Source organism: Caloenas nicobarica, chromosome 3, assembly GCF_036013445.1.
Source record: "Caloenas nicobarica isolate bCalNic1 chromosome 3, bCalNic1.hap1, whole genome shotgun sequence".
Taxonomy (NCBI): Eukaryota; Metazoa; Chordata; class Aves; order Columbiformes; family Columbidae; genus Caloenas; species Caloenas nicobarica.
Genome location: NC_088247.1, coordinates 68,219,936 through 68,235,838, shown reverse-complemented (window position 1 = coordinate 68,235,838; position 15,903 = coordinate 68,219,936). Strand labels below are relative to the sequence as shown.

The window sequence follows — 15,903 nt, the reverse complement described above, 5'->3', positions numbered from 1 at the left end:
CACAGCAGCTGCTCTCCTGGCCACGGCAGAAAGCAACTGCACCCACAGAACAGCCCCAAGAAAACTCCGTGCTGGGACCCAGCAGGCTTGTGCTGTGTCTGAAGAGTTTACCTGTGTGTGTCCCAGGAGCCAGGGGCAGAGAACATGTGTGATGCTGCTGTCTGTGCTCTGAGCTCAGTCCCATCTGCGCTGTCCCTGCTGCTGCATCTTTTGCTTGCTGCCTCTGCTGGCGTGAGCTGCACTAGCTCTTCATGTTGCCAGTGATCCCCAGCAGTGTAGGGAAATGAGAACAATAGCCCTGTGGTACGAATGCTGAAGAAGTCTTGGAGTAAAGCAGGCTTATTATTACTTTCGTAGTTGTATTGCTCAGGAAGGCTCTGAGAAACTGGCAAACGATTAAACATGATGATGGTGCTGGGTTGGCCATCTGGAGCAAGGCACAACTAAATGGGTGAAGCGTTTCCATGGCTGGGTGGCTAACAGCTACCCTACAGCAGCACACCACTGTGCTTGGGTTGCTTCAGGCTCTGAAGAAGTGCCACTTTGTCAGTCATAAGGGGATGATGGTGCTACCTTCAAAGAGAGCTGTGGAGGCATGTGAAGTGACATCCTTGTCACTCTCTTATTCCTTGTGCCTCTGCTTGTTCCACAGATCACCCAGGCTTCCACTATAGCCCCGAGGGAGAAATGAAATCGTCGTACCAGCCTAAAGAAGGCAGTGCTCCTTACAGAGTGAGAAGGAAATCAGGTGAATAAACTCCTTTACCACCAAGAGGACAGGAGGGAAAACAGAGTTGTTTAGGGTTGGGTGAGGCTGGGCACTTGGAATTGGTCTTTAGCCTGTACTCCACTCAGATTTAACATGGCACAGTAACTCTCAGATATGGGTGGAGTATCTTATTAACTGTTTGTTGTTTCTGTGATTTATTTTCTTTATCTACTGTTTGCATTTAATTTCATGGATGTACATTCCTAATGATGAATGCATAAAGAACAGTTGGTACTTTCTAATGGATAAAAGAATGCATATGCAGGAAAGCCAGTCACATTATTTAAATCTGACATTTCTCCCCTCCACCCCAAGTAATTACTGTCTCAGAAGTGGTTCCACCCTAATTGTGACAGGCTTACTATTTGAAAACATGATTACTGTCTTTACTTAGTGTAATGTCTGCCTTATGGATAATAGAGATACGAGAGGTGGTTATGCTGACTTTTTTTTTTTTCTTCCTAGCTCAAACATACATCCATAATTACTGTTAGTTTCTTCTTGAATCCACTACAAATGCCTTGTGTATTTGGGTGACTTCATATTGCAGTCACTATGTTCCCCTCTTCAGCTACTTAAAGACCTTTCTGATTTGGTGTGCGTAATGTTGTGTATTGGGAATGATTTAAAACAAGGTTCATGAGAGAATTTGTGTAGTGATTTCTCATGCAGCAGCATATGTGTCTGAAAAACAATCAAGTCTTAATTACTTTTCAGGCATCTTCCTTTGTTTCTGAGGTGAAGGATTCTATTAGTGCTGCTTTACCTGTAAAAGGAGTAATACCAAACACTCACCAAGTGGCCTCCTGTGTAACGTTCAGCTTCTTATACTTGTAAAGCCCTGATAAGCTGTTGGTACCTCAACCATATTTCTAATAGGAAACCTCCAGCAACTTAGAGCAATAGCAGGGATGATCAAGTCTTTTGAAAGCAGGAATCTTAACGTGGGATGAAAACCTACATCTGGCTTGCTGTATGGAGGGCAGCTGCTAATGCATTAAGAAATGTATATTTTTTGGTAACAGCTGTAGGTTTGACACTTCAACAAACACTTTTTTTGTGAGGAAATAGGATGATTAAGAAATGAAAATCTGTCTTCCCTGCATTGGCTCAGAAGCTTAAATTTCAGTATCCGTGTTATAAAAAGTCATCTAAAATGCCCATAACTTTCTGTGGGATGCTGGAGTGCTTAAACATGTTGTTGTCTTTTTCAGAACCCTCATCCAGAGTCCACAAAGTTTTGAAGTCAAACAGTAAGCTACTTTGTCTACTCTTTATTGACCCAGTGCTTCTGTACTTTGTAGAACAAGTAAAGATGGATCTTTTTCCTCCTATCACTTTCCCTAAACACATTACGGGGCATGGAGGAAGTGTGCGAGAAAACAAAATGTTAGTGTTTAAATCCAACATCTGTTTTCCACATTTGGGTTCTGCTCCTGTAAACATCCTAGCAACTGATAACTGAACACACAGTCTTGGCCATTGTGAGGAGTTGCCCGTATCATATCCATGTTGCAAAATCAGGACCTCGAGTGCAACTCATGCTGTTGCTGTTTTATCAGAACCCTATAGTCTGTTTGCTCAGTTGCTGCTACATTTAATCTCCTTTTGGGAATCCATAATTGGCATATTATTGTAGCAATAAAACAGGCATAGATTGACACCAGTTTGATTATTCATTTATGATGAAGTATATATTTCTGTTTTCAGATGTAAGTCCAGATATGCAGAAGGTAAGCCATTTCTTACATTTTTTGGTTTAGCACATTCAAACTACTTAGAGCACAGTATGTAGAATCTGCATCTTCTTGGTTGTGTTGATTTTAAGAATGGAAACAAAACCGTGAATGTTGTTTAGTGTCTCAAATAAGATTATTGGAACGAAAGCAATAGAAATACAGCTATTTCAGGAATATCTAATAAAGAAAAAAAGACTGATCCATATATTGGTTGTACTTTATAATACTATGCAGTACTTAAAAATGCCACTTATGATGACATAACTCCTCTGTATAAAGATAGTGTTTATTCTTTGGAGCATGTCTTTGCATCTGTTAAATAAGATGGGAAAGTTTCAGCTTATTCGAACATATATATATAAAAACCATGGTATATGACCAAATAGAGCTGATATAGCTTATGGAAAGCAGATGGAAATGAGCATTTCTAATTTTTACATTTTCTGTAAGAATTTGTAATGGAGTTCCCAGTGCAGTTTGAAAGTTTCATGTCGAATTTCAGGTCCTAGGCTTTTATTTGGAATGGAATTTAAAGTGGGGGTGTACAGAAGATTTACAAACAGGACACATTAGATATGACTTGACTGGGATGCCATAACCATGAAACCCAAGATTGGAGTGGGGGTTTTTGCATATATTTTTTCAGTTCTAAATAGTCTACGGAAAAATACCAATTGTTTAACTTTTTGCTTTGTAAATCTAATTTCAGTGCAGCTAACTGAATGTAGCTTAAACATTGCCTATAAGGCTGATGTAAAATAGAAAATCTCTATATATTTCGAAACGAAGTTTTGTGGTGTGGTTTTTTTTCTAAGCGGATCAGTATTGAAGGAGCCCTATTATCTCAAGCCACCAAACTAGGATCAAATGAAGCCCTGCTGAGTTCTAGGAAGAAGGTTTCCTTGGAACCTAGTGGGCTGGAGAGCCAGTTTCAAGAGTCCATTGAGCCAGCCTACAGCAGCGATCAGGACGAAAATCTCCAGAATTCTGCTATGGAACAGATTGATGCTGATGATGAAGAAGAGTCTGAACAGGTAAGAAAAAGAGGGGAAAAAAGTAAAATCCCTTTTTCTTGGGGAGAATGAAAAAGGGATTAAAATTATCTGTAAAACTGCAAGGAGGCAGGAATGTGTTACAAGTGTTTGTAACTCTTTCTGCTTAGAAATATTTTTATTTAGACATCACGCAACACTTTCTAGTATTTTGGCAGAGAAGACATAGAATTAGCCCCCATACAGCAGATTAAATCCCCACTACATGAAAAAGGTTTTACTTAGCCCTTTACAGTCCTCAAGTCTAGTTTTGACAGAAGGCTGTTGCACACAAGTGACCTTTCTTTGCTTCACCAGCTGATGCCATGACAGAAACCTTTTTAAGCCAGATGCAGAGACAGGACCTTCAGGTGTCCGAAGCAGGGACTTGAATATTAAGTTAAAATTCAGGCTCTGCCACATGTCATGTGATGCTTCTTGACTTGTGAGCTGCTGGCAGTAGATAGGAATGTGTCAACTTTAATGGGAGATATTTTGAGTAGGATTTCTGAAGATGAGATTCTGTATTTCTTACTACTGTGCAGTCATTCGACAGGTGGTAGTTTTCCCCACTCTGCATGATGCTTCCAGACATACACAGTACTTCTGAAAAGCTAAAACCCCAGTTTTGAAATGTGACTGTATTTAAAGAATGTAGGTTTTCAGGTTTTTTTGTTTAGGTGATGCTGAGGTTGTATCCTTCTGTGGTCCATTTATTTTGTGAATTATCCAAAACATATTATTAAAATTCTTTTTGAAGTTTACTGTGCATGTCCTCTTTGAAATTACAGTATTTGCTTTGTAAATATTTGATAAAATATTATCTCATATCAGTGTAGTGCAGTGTCTTGTAATTCTCCCTCTTCCTGATATGAGTAAGTGCAAAAGAATACTGCTATAAAAATGTATATTAGTAGCTTATTGTTTAATCCTAGGTGTGGCAACGATACCTTCTCAGATTCCCCCTGTTCCCACCATGCATGCCCTTCACTCTGAGTTAATTTGGACACTGCTCAACATATAATATTCTGGCCTCCTGTCTCATTTTTCTGGGAAGTTGGATGACAGCATATTTTTTAGTTTGGACCTCCTTCTGGTTTTCAAGACTTCAAGTGATAGCAAGACTATCCCCTCTCCCTTTTAAAACCAAAAAGAACTTTGAAAATTGAGTTTGTGTGACCACCTTCTCCTGTTATACCTTTGGCTGTGAGATTAAGCTCTTTCCCTCATCTAATCTCTAGGTATTCTTTTATATCTATATTTTTATACACAGATTCTGCTTTTGACAAGCTGTATGGATTGATTTCATTTAATTGGTTATTAGAAGGTTTTCTAGGCTCTGAATCATTCTTGTGGCAATGCTCTGACTAGTTATTAGCATTTTGTCCTTCTGGTGGGGATACCTGGCCTGTTCTAGCTGCTTGTAATTCTTCTGAACAAGGCTGTACAATGATCTATAGATTATATTACCCCTCCCTTGCTCTTTTATTTTAAATTACAGGGAGTGCAGCAAAACTCACTGCAGAAATCAAAAGGGGGAAGAAAAAGACTTAATAGTCAAGCTGCTGAAAATGTTGAAAAACGGAGAAGTGTTAATCTCAACAAGTGTGAAATGCAGGTATATAACTTTTTTGGGTTTTTACTGCTATTTTGCTATGCATCATGGATATGTCAAAGAAATACGCATTTTTGCTTGGTAGATAAGTCATTGTCTGATTATGTCATGTATTAATATCCATATTATTGCAATATTAATCTGTATGATGAAAAAGTATTCTTTTCGGGGCAGGGTAACAAATCAACCAACCAAATTACTCAGCATTAACTTAAGACAAAAGAAATTGTCTTTTCCTTTCTTTCCCAGTCTCTGGCTAGGAACATGTACAGCATCCTTCATGTTAGCATTAGCAGGCATGTGACTTTGCTGTAAATTAGATCTGCTAGCTGAGCTGGATAAAAACCTACTCCAAAAAGACAATGACATTTTCAGTGGCATGTGCTAGAGAGCATAACATACCTTTCTGCTAGGGTTATAGGCAAGAGGAGAGGGAGCAGAACAAAACTTTTGGCAAAGGCCTGGAGCCAGATTAGCTTAATTCAATTGTGAAACTGCAGAGTTAGCATAAAAGGTTTAATCTAACCCCTGCCAAACAAATTTGCCTTTAATTACTCATGCATTAGCATGAGCCAGTGTCTTGTATTTGAAGTAAGATGTTTTTAAATGCCAAGAGTGATCTCTGAGCTGTGGTATGGATTAGGAGGCATTGCCACCTTGGCTCCCTGGCTCTTTAGCAAGGAGCCTGCTCACCCTGCCCATCTCCACCTGACTCTGTGCTGCAGGACACCCTGGTCCTATGGCAGTTCTATGAATGGAGGGAAGCGCTGTGCTATTGCAGGGAATAGACTAACGTTACCTGTGTATTTCAAATCTCCACAGAGCTCCAAGGACCCTTCAGATGAAGAGTCAACCCAGTTGAATACCGATCTTCCATTTTCCCGTGCAGCCAGACAGCCCCAGTTGCCCAGACAATTCAACACACCCCAGAGCAACTCGCTCATCATGAATATCCTGGGGGGAAGCACCTCTGTCAGAAATATCTGGACCGACCATCAGATCAGGCAGGCATTGTTTCCCAGCCGGCGTCCACCTTATGAGAATGAAGATGATGAAGACGATTATCAGATGTTTGTACCATCAGTGTCTACATCCAATGCTGGTTCAGCTGTGGGTGGAGACAGGAGGGGTTCTCCTGGGCGTCCATGCAGCTGGCACTTGGGGGTAGTGCACCAAAATGAGACTTCCAGCCCCACTCATCACAAAATTGTCAGGCGGGCCAGTAGTGCTGGTGAAAGTAACACGTGTCCAGCCAGCGGCAGGTATAAAATCGGGGAGCGCAGTTCTCGAAGGGAAATGAAGAGAGCAGAGGTGAGCAGTATGAATGCGTACCCCGAATCTTCAGAGGAGCTGACCATTGATGATATTGAACATGTTTATGATAATATAAGCTACGAAGACTTAAAGCTGATGGGTCTGACAAGAAGGGAGGAGACAGACCATGGTCCTCAGAGGTCTGCTAGAGACTCTCTCTACGAGGCTGAAAACAAAAGCAGCTTAGATTCACTCTCCAAAAAGAGGACACCAAATCAAAACAGAGCCTCCATTCATGCTAGTAGGGATGAGATACTACTCAGTAGAGAAGCACCTACTTCGAGTTTGGATGAGCTCAGGATTGTTGAAGACAACATCTATGACACCATAGTACTTCCAGAAACACCGCTGTTGAATTTTAAACGTGACTCATTAAAATGCTCTAAAAGGCGGAGTTTTCTGGGCCTGGAAAAAGACTTTGCATGTTGTGACAATCTACGGCAGTTTGTTTCCGAAGAGAGTCTCCAGTTCAGTGAAGATGAAAGTCCTTACCATCGTGTTCCTGTTGACAATGACTATTTGAGCTTAGTAGATAGCTCTTCCAACTCGGATTCACTCTCCCATAAGTCTGCAGCAGATAAACTCTCGGAGGAAGTAGATGAGATTTGGAATGACCTGGAGAACTACATCAAGAAGAATGAGGAAAAGACCAGAGACCGTCTCCTTGCAGCCTTTCCTGTTTGTAAAGATGATATGCAGGAAAGGTTGCATGCTGGTAGTACACCTGAACTGAGTAAAGATGTAGAGTACTCACTGTCTACACTCTCTCTGCCCGAAACTCCTGTTTTCCCTAAAAGCATGAAGCCCAGGGCTGCCACCTTAAGCGAGGCTAATCTCAGGCTTGAAGACACGACACCATGCAAGGAGAACTCTTTTATGAGCCTGAACAGATCTTCCTTCTCCAGTGAGATGCCTTTTGTAGATAGCCCATACGAATCTGCCAACAGTGTTCTGTCCAGTGCGCACACAGAGGGCATGGAAAATGACTTGGCAGTTGTTGATAAAACAAAGAACAGAGTTTTTATGATGGCAAGGCAGTACAGTCAAAAAATTAAGAAGGCTAACCAGCTTTTGAAAGTTAAAAGTCCAGAGCAGGAGCATCCAGCTAGCAGACAACAAAAACTGAAACACAAAGATCTTGCTGCCATTCTGGAGGAGAAGAAACAAGGTGGTCCTGCTATTGGTATGTCCAAAATATTTCTGTACAGATATGTTTCTTCAGTAACTTTCAATGAAATTCGTGTGTTGAATTGGAAGGTGATGAATTTTCCCCACCTGAACGGTTGAGTATCAGTATTGCATTTTCTTTGTTACCACTGAAGTGAGTTTTCTGTGACTGCTTCTAGCGTGAATAGTCCTTTATATTGCAAAAAATTCTTGCTGTTAATTGATAAAATTGTGAATAAATAGAAGGGTAGTGGCAGGAAAGAGCAATTCAGCTTAGGCTGGCAATAGAACTTATTCCTGAAGGAGTATCGGCCTCCTTGCAGAACAGCAGTTATTTCCTTCAATAATGCGATCTTCAGAGTTTGACTAAAAAGGTCAAGTATGTTCACGTTCTAACAAGTCATGTAGGTTTGTTCACGTACCATCCACATCACACTTATAAGCATAAGGAATGGGGTCAGATAAGAAAGAGCTGATCATCTTGCTCTTTCTAATGAAGGCGCAAAGTTACGGGTATGCAACAGCTTTGGAAGTATTTTTGTCTGCAGTCAGTTGAAACAAATTGGAGACATGGAGCCAACAGACTCCATGCACTAGAGCGTCATTCTTGCCTTCCTGTGATATTTATAAGTCTTCTGATATTTATAAAATATCTTCTTTATCAAGCCATTTTCAGAACGTTCTTTTCCATTTTAGCGTGAAACAAGGAGTGTATTATTTGAACCCTGTGCTACATTGCATCCTGCTCCTGTTCACTATTGCAAGACATTTTATATTTCTTTTTTTTTCAATGCGATGTACCGAAATGTAATGCATGGCTCTTCCAGCCTCCATTGTTTCATGTTACTTTGTTGAGGCTGAAGATATTGACACAACTCTAAACGTTTATCTTGACCAATACAAAGTGTTTTGGGGTTTTGAAATTTCCATGTGACTCATTCAAATGAATTGCTTGCCTCTGCTAAGTTAATTCTCTCTCCTTTCTAGGTGCCAGAATAGCTGAATATTCCCAGCTTTATGACCAAATTGTCTTTAGAGAAAGTTCACCTAAGGTCCAAAAGGAAGCCTGGCCCACCCCTCAGGAGCCCCCAGCCGGGAGGTATTCCACGCCTGTGGCTGCATCTCCTCCCCATTCCCAGGCTACCAGTGAATGCTCAAGAGCAGAGGATTGGCTTTTGCACGCTACATACAGTAACGGCGAGCTGGCCGACTTCTCTGCGTGGCCTGAGTCCCAAGACCCAAAGTCCAAGAGCTCGTATACAGAAGCTGGTTCAAAAAGCAATTCCAGGCAGTTGCCCTCAGCTGGCTCGGTGCCTTCCCTTCAGATTTCTAACCGTTTGCACGTTCCGGTGCAGAGGTGGAGCGCCTTCATAAGCCAACCAAATAAAGAAAATTTACATCAAGATCACATCTATAACTCCCTTGGGAGAAGAGTAGGCAATGTAAAACCACAGGTGTACAGCAGGTCACAGTCATCTTCCTCAATTGTGGTCAACAGGTCTGGAGAAGCCATCGTGTATCCTAATGAAACAGACAAGAAAAAGCTCCATTCGAATAGGAACTTCCGATTCAACAGTCATCAGACACCAGGTACTGCTTCAGGATGTACAGGGCCTGATACGAGAAAGCAGATCCCTGAAAACTCTTCAGATATGATTCTGCAGGATTCTCAGAAGATCCTGAGAGTGAACAGGGCCTCCCCTCTGACAGCACAGATGGCCACTCAGAACTATTTTTCTAATTTCAAAGATACTGAAGAAGGAGAAGGGGATGATGATGACTATGTTGAAATAAAGTCTGAAGATGAGGGATCTGACTTGGAGACCTCTCAGAACCAAACAAGGAAAACAGATCCTAAACTGCGTAATGCAGACGATGCTCCTTCTGAAACACTCTGTGGCAAAACTGTCTCTTGTACTCCTGCAAAAACCCCCAGCAGCAAACACACGCTTACTCCCTATCTGACTGCATATAGTGATTCGGATAAACTGAATGATTACCTGTGGAGAGTACCATCTCCTAATCAGCAGAATATTGTCCAGTCTTTAAGGGAAAAGTTTCAGTGTCTCAGTTCAAGTAGCTTTGCTTGATGCTTTCAGTAATTTCTAGCTCTACTACCTTATCATGACAGAGCATATACTAGGACAATCAGTACTGGCATCGTGTATTTCTGTAATATTACACAATCAGGCATTGTATCGCAGTAATATTGTAAATAGATGTGAAATGTGTCTTTTTTTTTTTTTAATGATTTAGAATCCTGGAAACAAAAAAGGCGATGGATGCGCTGGGTCTGGGGTCTTACTCCATAGTCCATAAAGACTCCATCTCGTCTTTAACCTTTGCATCTCTTCCCTTGTTAGGTGCAATACCCTCTGATTCTTACCATCAAACCAGATGCGATGCCATTTGATTCTTAAACCATTTTAGCACGTGGAAACCTTAATGTTTGGACTTTAGAATTGGTGATGAGTGTACTGTGTCCAAAATACCCACGTGATTACTGTGGTTACATATGGGAGTGTTTAGCTGAACAGCTACTCCTGTGGCTGTGCAGACTTCTGAGCAGGGTTCTAGTAATTACACCAACAAGCTACATGTGCAATTGCACATACTTTTTGCACGTTACTTTTTGACAGACATATTCCAAGTGTGTGGGACCAATGCTTACGCTACATTACCTTAAGAACAGGCCTCTTATGTTTTCTAAAAAAATCTAGTCCTAGTGCTTGTGAGGGATGCCAGACTGCTGGCTCTGTGTCTGAAGCCTTCTCTGCTTTCTCTAACTACATAGTGGGTAGAGAATGGGCAGTGACAACTTTTTATGTGAATCTGTGAATGTGACACAGTCCTTGCCTGGAGGGTGTTTTGGGCAGCAGAAGGGGAGCTCTGCTGCTTGTGAAGATGAGTAGGCTGAGTTGGGTACCTCCAGCGACGGTGGTGTTTGTGACAGGCAGGCAAAATTTGAGTATCTTGTAAATCAGAGCCCAGCAGTGGAAAGCCACTGGGTGTGAATGTGTGGAGTAGCTGTGTTGTATACATGGTGGCCAGCAGTGCATTTATTAGAGTCCCAAAGTCAGTAGCTCTGAAAGAGAATGAGGCTTGGCCAGATGCTTGGGTGAAATATCAGTCGCGCGGCATGTTTGGCCCACAGGGTGTCTCGGCCATACTGCCAGTTGAGAGACAAGCTGCCTTCCTCGGGGAGTGTTTTCTCCTCTAGTAGGAAATGATCCTTCCTGGCAGAGAGAGCTAAAATATGTGGTTTTTAAACCAGCCAGGGCTGACTGTAATCCAATTTATGTACAATAAAAGTAGCTTAAAGATGATAATACATTCCATTCTTTTGCAAATAATGTATAGAAGAAATGCTGCCATTTACAACAAGAGCAGGCTTTCCAATATGATGCACATTCACCCCCCCTTCATCCATCTTTGTTGTACAGCTTTGGATTCTGTTACTTGAAAACATTGTACCTAAAGGAAAGTCTAAAAATGTCTACACTGATCATCTGGTGTGACTTGTTCTTTTTTGGTGCTTAAATTCTTCAGATTATGTGGATAAAGCCAGTACCAAGTTAAACATATCATTAAATAAAGGAGTGTAATTAGTACTGTTTTTACTAATCATGTATTGCTCCCCCCAGCTACAAAACAGCCGACTATTTACTACATTGGTTACCATGAGGAAAACCTGAAGTTATCAGTGCACAGCTGATTACTCATAGACTGAGATTTAAGGAATTGAATCTGTTAGAACTGATTAAATTATTTACTGCACGTTTCTTGCATTGGCTAGGATTTGTTATTTGGAGGGCTGGTTGGTCATGGTACTTACTAGCTCATACCACAGGGTTACTTGTTACAGTCAGCACATCCTCTGTGATAGGACCCACATCTATCTAGTAAAATCCCTTCGAGAAATAATGTTGTACATATTTAAGATGCCGAGATGTAGCAGAGCCTGTATTTATTTAATATAGCTTGTAAAGTATTGTAAATACGAATAGAAGTCAAATCTGTGCTTTACCCCGCACGTCTAGATTTGGTTAAATGGCTAGGGGAAAGTTGTTTAACTCGCATCTCATGCAATCAATGGAGTTGGGGGTCGGGAGCGGGGCGGGGGATGCTGGGGAAGGAAAACAAACCCAACAAATAGAAAAAGGGACTTCTACTAGTGTGTAACTTCTCCCGGGGACCATTTCATACTATTTTTTAATAAACGTTGAGTATGCAAAAGCTTTGAGTTCCGTTCATTTGGGATCGGGGGACAGAAAGATGTTCGCGTGTATTAGATGGTGGTTCCTGCCGGTCGTAGAAGATGGTTGGGGGTGATTTGGGATTTTTTTTAAATTTATTTATTTTTTTTTTTTAATTTTCCTCCCCCCTTGCAGACAAGCGGAAGCGAAGGGGGCCGAGCGGCGGGGCCGGGGGGCAGAGCGGTGCTCGGGGGAAGGCGGTGCTCGGAGAATCGCCCTCCCCCTCGCCCCGCTCTCCGTCCCAGCTCCGCCGCTGCCGGCGCCTCGGAGCCCGGCGGAGGGATGCGGAGCGCGGCGCTGAAGCGCTGCCTGGCCCCGGCGCTCCGCGCCGCGCTGTGGCGGGGCCGCGGGCTCTGCGGGCGGCAACCGCGGGGCGGCGGAGCGGCCGCGGCGGCGGTGCGGTAAGAGGCGGACGTGGGAGGCGGCGCCGGCTGATGCAACCGGGGGTGGGGAGAACGGGGATTTGGGTGAGAGGGAGGATGTTTCCTCTGGATACGTTGGGTTGGGTTTTGGGGTGGTAAAATGCGCCTCTGTTTCCCCCCACGCAGGCAGCAGTTTGTTTGTTTTGTGCTTTTTTTGTTCGTTTGTTTGTTTTCGAGGATTTTGTGTTACGGCGTTTTGGGGGTGTGCAAAGCAGGGGGTGTGTGGGGGTGGTTCAGGTGAGGCTGCGCATGGAAGTCTGCCCGGAAAACGTGTCGTGGGTGTCGTCCCTTGTCGCACGCCCCCGCCCCATCCATTCAGCCTCAGCTGGGACAGTTGGTCTGTCGCGGTATTGACCTCAATTGACCATTGGTTTCTGCAAGGGGGAGTGTATGACGTAGCAAAAAAACACTCTAGGCTGCGAATTCCTCTGTTAGGCTTGCCCGCTGTGAGGGACAGACAGACATCTTTCAGGGGGTCTCCTCCTTCCTTTTCTGGGTATGTATCATCTGCATGTGCAGAGGGTAGCAGGGGAGAGCCAGCAGCCCCTTATCCAGAAGTTTTTTCCAGAAAGCAGTCCCAGTGCCTGGCTGCCAGCGGTTTTTCCAAGAAGTGGTGTGGCAAACAGAGCTGCTCTTGTTTCTCTGCGGCTTGCAGCTCTGAATAGCATCCATGAAAATTGGCTGGTTTGCTGCTGCTAGTGCTGGTGATGCCAGTGTTAAGCTGTACTGGCCGCAGGTGTAAAGGCCTTTGCTTCTGTCACCACCAGGACCTGGGGTATGAAAACGAAGGACCCACCTGAGCCAAGGGCTGAGGGTGGTGGATCCCAGCTTTGCTTCCTATGGTGGGTCTGGACAAGCCTTCTCATGAAATACCATAGACTAGCTATAAAGTTTGGGGCATGTTGGAGCAATGACATGCGTAACAGTAAAACAAAGGTATTTTGATGTCTTAAGGTTTTCTCTACCTGCCTGCTCAACACTAGCCTTCACAGTTTACATCTATCTGCAGTTTTGGTAATTAAAAGTGTACCTTCCTAAGCATTTATTCCTTATTGCTGACTAACGTAGGTTTCGGCTGACTGATGTTAGGAAGGTTTATTTTGCTGAAGATGTTCTTGTTGTTATTATGTTGCAGCAAAATCACAGAGAATGCAAAGAAATCTTTGGCCTCTCTTAAGAGAGAAAACCCTCAGCTTGAGCCAACACTTGCCATTATTCAGGTAAAGTATTTCTGTATGCTAGCGGCTGTGAGAGATCCCCTTCAGTGCCATTGCCTGTCTGGAACTTCAGAAGCACATGATGTGGGAAGGAACTTTTATTCAAGCAAAGTGACAGAAGGAGGTAATTCCACCCGACCGTAGATTGCCCTTCTGCAGGCCTGAAAGAGCCACAGCAAACTTCAGGCTGTGGGAAAGGTTTGGAAAAGAAGGGAACGATTTTATCCCTTCCTCCTTTTGCTAACTAAATCTTTCCCATTTCAAGTAAGGTTGCCTTTTCTTACAGATTGTCTAAGTTGATTGACATAATTGAGTTAAAGTCAAAGCAGTTGTTCTTGACCTTTATTTAGCTTGAAGCTTTTGTTGCAGTCCTGAAAAAAGTGGTTATGTGCCTGAAAACATGGGCCTTCCCTCACCTCCCACCCTGAAATAAGGTTAAGGAAAGGGTTAAGGAAAGACTGCTGCTTCCTGCCGGCCTTGTTGCCTTTGGGCAGCTGTAGCTTATGACTGCATTACTGCTGTCCTAAGGAGGGGAAGACCACACTGAAAAGTCCTAATCAGCTCAAAAGGGCCTGTGTGGAAATAAATCCTCTGTGTAAAATATCAGTGTCCTTTAGAAGCATGAGCACTTTCTAAGGTGAAGCCATCTCACTGTAATTGAGAGCTGTTGTACTACTAATGCCATGAAGAGCTTTCCTTTCTATCCCACTGTTGCTGCCATCTTTGAGATAGGCAGTCAGACTCAGAGATGAGGATTGCTACCCTGCAAAGCTGAGAGATGGTCCTCCTTAGATTTCTTGAGGTTTCAAGGCCAAGCAACTGGGGGTGTTTGTCATTCAAAGTGAGACCCAGAGCTGTGCAGGCAAAAATGTTTTTGTCCTGTTTCCTAGGATGGTGATGTTGGTTTTGAGTGGGCGCACACTGCATCTTTGACCCAGTAGGTTTTAATTTTAAAACCTAGTTATAAATATTTTAAAGCATTAATAGTAAATCTAAGAAATGCAGCACCAACTTCATTTCAGTAGGTCTTCTAGTGAGGCTGACTGAACAAGCTCTCCTATCCCTTACGTTCTTCAGGTAACTGCAGATAATGTTTTCAAATAGCCCTCTAAAGCTATATGTTTAAGGACTGCTAGAAAAGCAGTGACCCATCTTCTCATTGACCTGTTGTTTCTCACTCCTATCTTGTCTCCATCCAGTTGCACTGTGTGCTGGACTGGGGCAGTGATCCAGCCTGGGCTGGAGGACCCTGCAGAGGCTTCCTTTCAGCTACATTAGCCCACAAGTCTGGTGTTCTGCATGGCCAGATGAGTGTTTTATGCTGGCACAAGGGAAGGGATATTGTTAGGATGGGAGAGAGCATAGTGTGAGGAAGGGGAGGTTCCTACTCGCTTTTAATATCTATTGGCATGCATCTACATCGGTGTTTTGGTCTTGATCATGGCTTTACTTTAACTGAATGTCCCTCTTGTTCCCATTTACCCCACTTGGTCTGCATCCTGAGGTAGCTGTAGGAACATGCAGCCTAGATCCTTCTGGATGAAATTCACCCAAATGACGTTCTCCAGCTGTCAGTCACCTTAGGTCTAGTCTGGTTGTAAGGACTGGTGCAGTAACATAGCAGCGCTAGGTTAATGGTTGGACTTGATAATCTTGAAAGTCTGTTCCAACTTAAACGATTCTATGATTCTGTGGCTGAAGCAGAACTCCTCTAAATGTGTATCTGTTGTTACAAAGACTTGTTTTAGTCTACAAATGCTCTTGTGGTACACTGTTCTACTGGGTAACATGGGCAGAGCCTTAAAATTCATGCTAGTCTCCATGTGCTGTGTTGCAGAGAGAGGGCAGTAAAACGATCTCCTTTTCCAGTCACTCTTGGGTAACAGTGCTCGGCATAACATGGCACTACCTCTGCAGCAGTTCTGGGAACGAGGAGTTGCAGACTAAGCCCACTCTGGAATGGTTTTAGATGCGTTCTTTTCCTCTCGAGCCATCTGACCCTGAATTGATACTGAGATTGATACCTGCTTTGCTTGTTTTACCCCTTTTGAACCTCCGCTGGAGCTGTGCAACAGCAAAAAATTATTGGTGGCTGCTTCTTAATTTTGTCGAAGCTGAAAACTAATACACAGCAGCAGAATCCTGTTTAGTGGTGGAGCTGTGGTCCTGCAAAGCTCAGCAAAGCGCTGCCATCTCCCCTGCACCCCCTGTCCTGCGCTCTGCCAGCCCACCACGTCCTGAGCTCTGGCCTTGGCTGTACCACCCCACGGGTTGTGATGGGAACCACTTCTGGGCAGGGGTTTCTGTGCTCACACAAGGTGAGTGTTCACCAGCCGGCACCACAGGAACAGGGGCATAACAGGGGACAGCATG

The 15,903-nt window shown here is 43.3% G+C and overlaps 2 protein-coding genes across 2 annotated transcripts in view; both read left to right on the top strand.

Annotated features, from left to right (window-relative positions):
- PLEKHG1 (pleckstrin homology and RhoGEF domain containing G1) overlaps nt 1-11,732 on the top strand; it is a 134,040-nt gene extending 122,308 nt beyond the window's left edge. Inside the window, exons 14-20 of the mRNA XM_065631962.1 lie at nt 653-748; nt 1,984-2,022; nt 2,480-2,502; nt 3,324-3,542; nt 5,041-5,157; nt 5,977-7,651; nt 8,623-11,732. Coding sequence (XP_065488034.1) covers nt 653-748; nt 1,984-2,022; nt 2,480-2,502; nt 3,324-3,542; nt 5,041-5,157; nt 5,977-7,651; nt 8,623-9,725 — 3,272 coding nt within the window. The 3' untranslated portion in view covers nt 9,726-11,732. The remainder of the gene's footprint in view (nt 1-652; nt 749-1,983; nt 2,023-2,479; nt 2,503-3,323; nt 3,543-5,040; nt 5,158-5,976; nt 7,652-8,622) is intronic.
- Nucleotides 11,733-12,132: 400 nt separating this feature from the next.
- MTHFD1L (methylenetetrahydrofolate dehydrogenase (NADP+ dependent) 1 like) overlaps nt 12,133-15,903 on the top strand; it is a 159,629-nt gene continuing 155,858 nt past the window's right edge. Inside the window, exons 1-2 of the mRNA XM_065630440.1 lie at nt 12,133-12,292; nt 13,449-13,533. Coding sequence (XP_065486512.1) covers nt 12,174-12,292; nt 13,449-13,533 — 204 coding nt within the window. The 5' untranslated portion in view covers nt 12,133-12,173. The remainder of the gene's footprint in view (nt 12,293-13,448; nt 13,534-15,903) is intronic.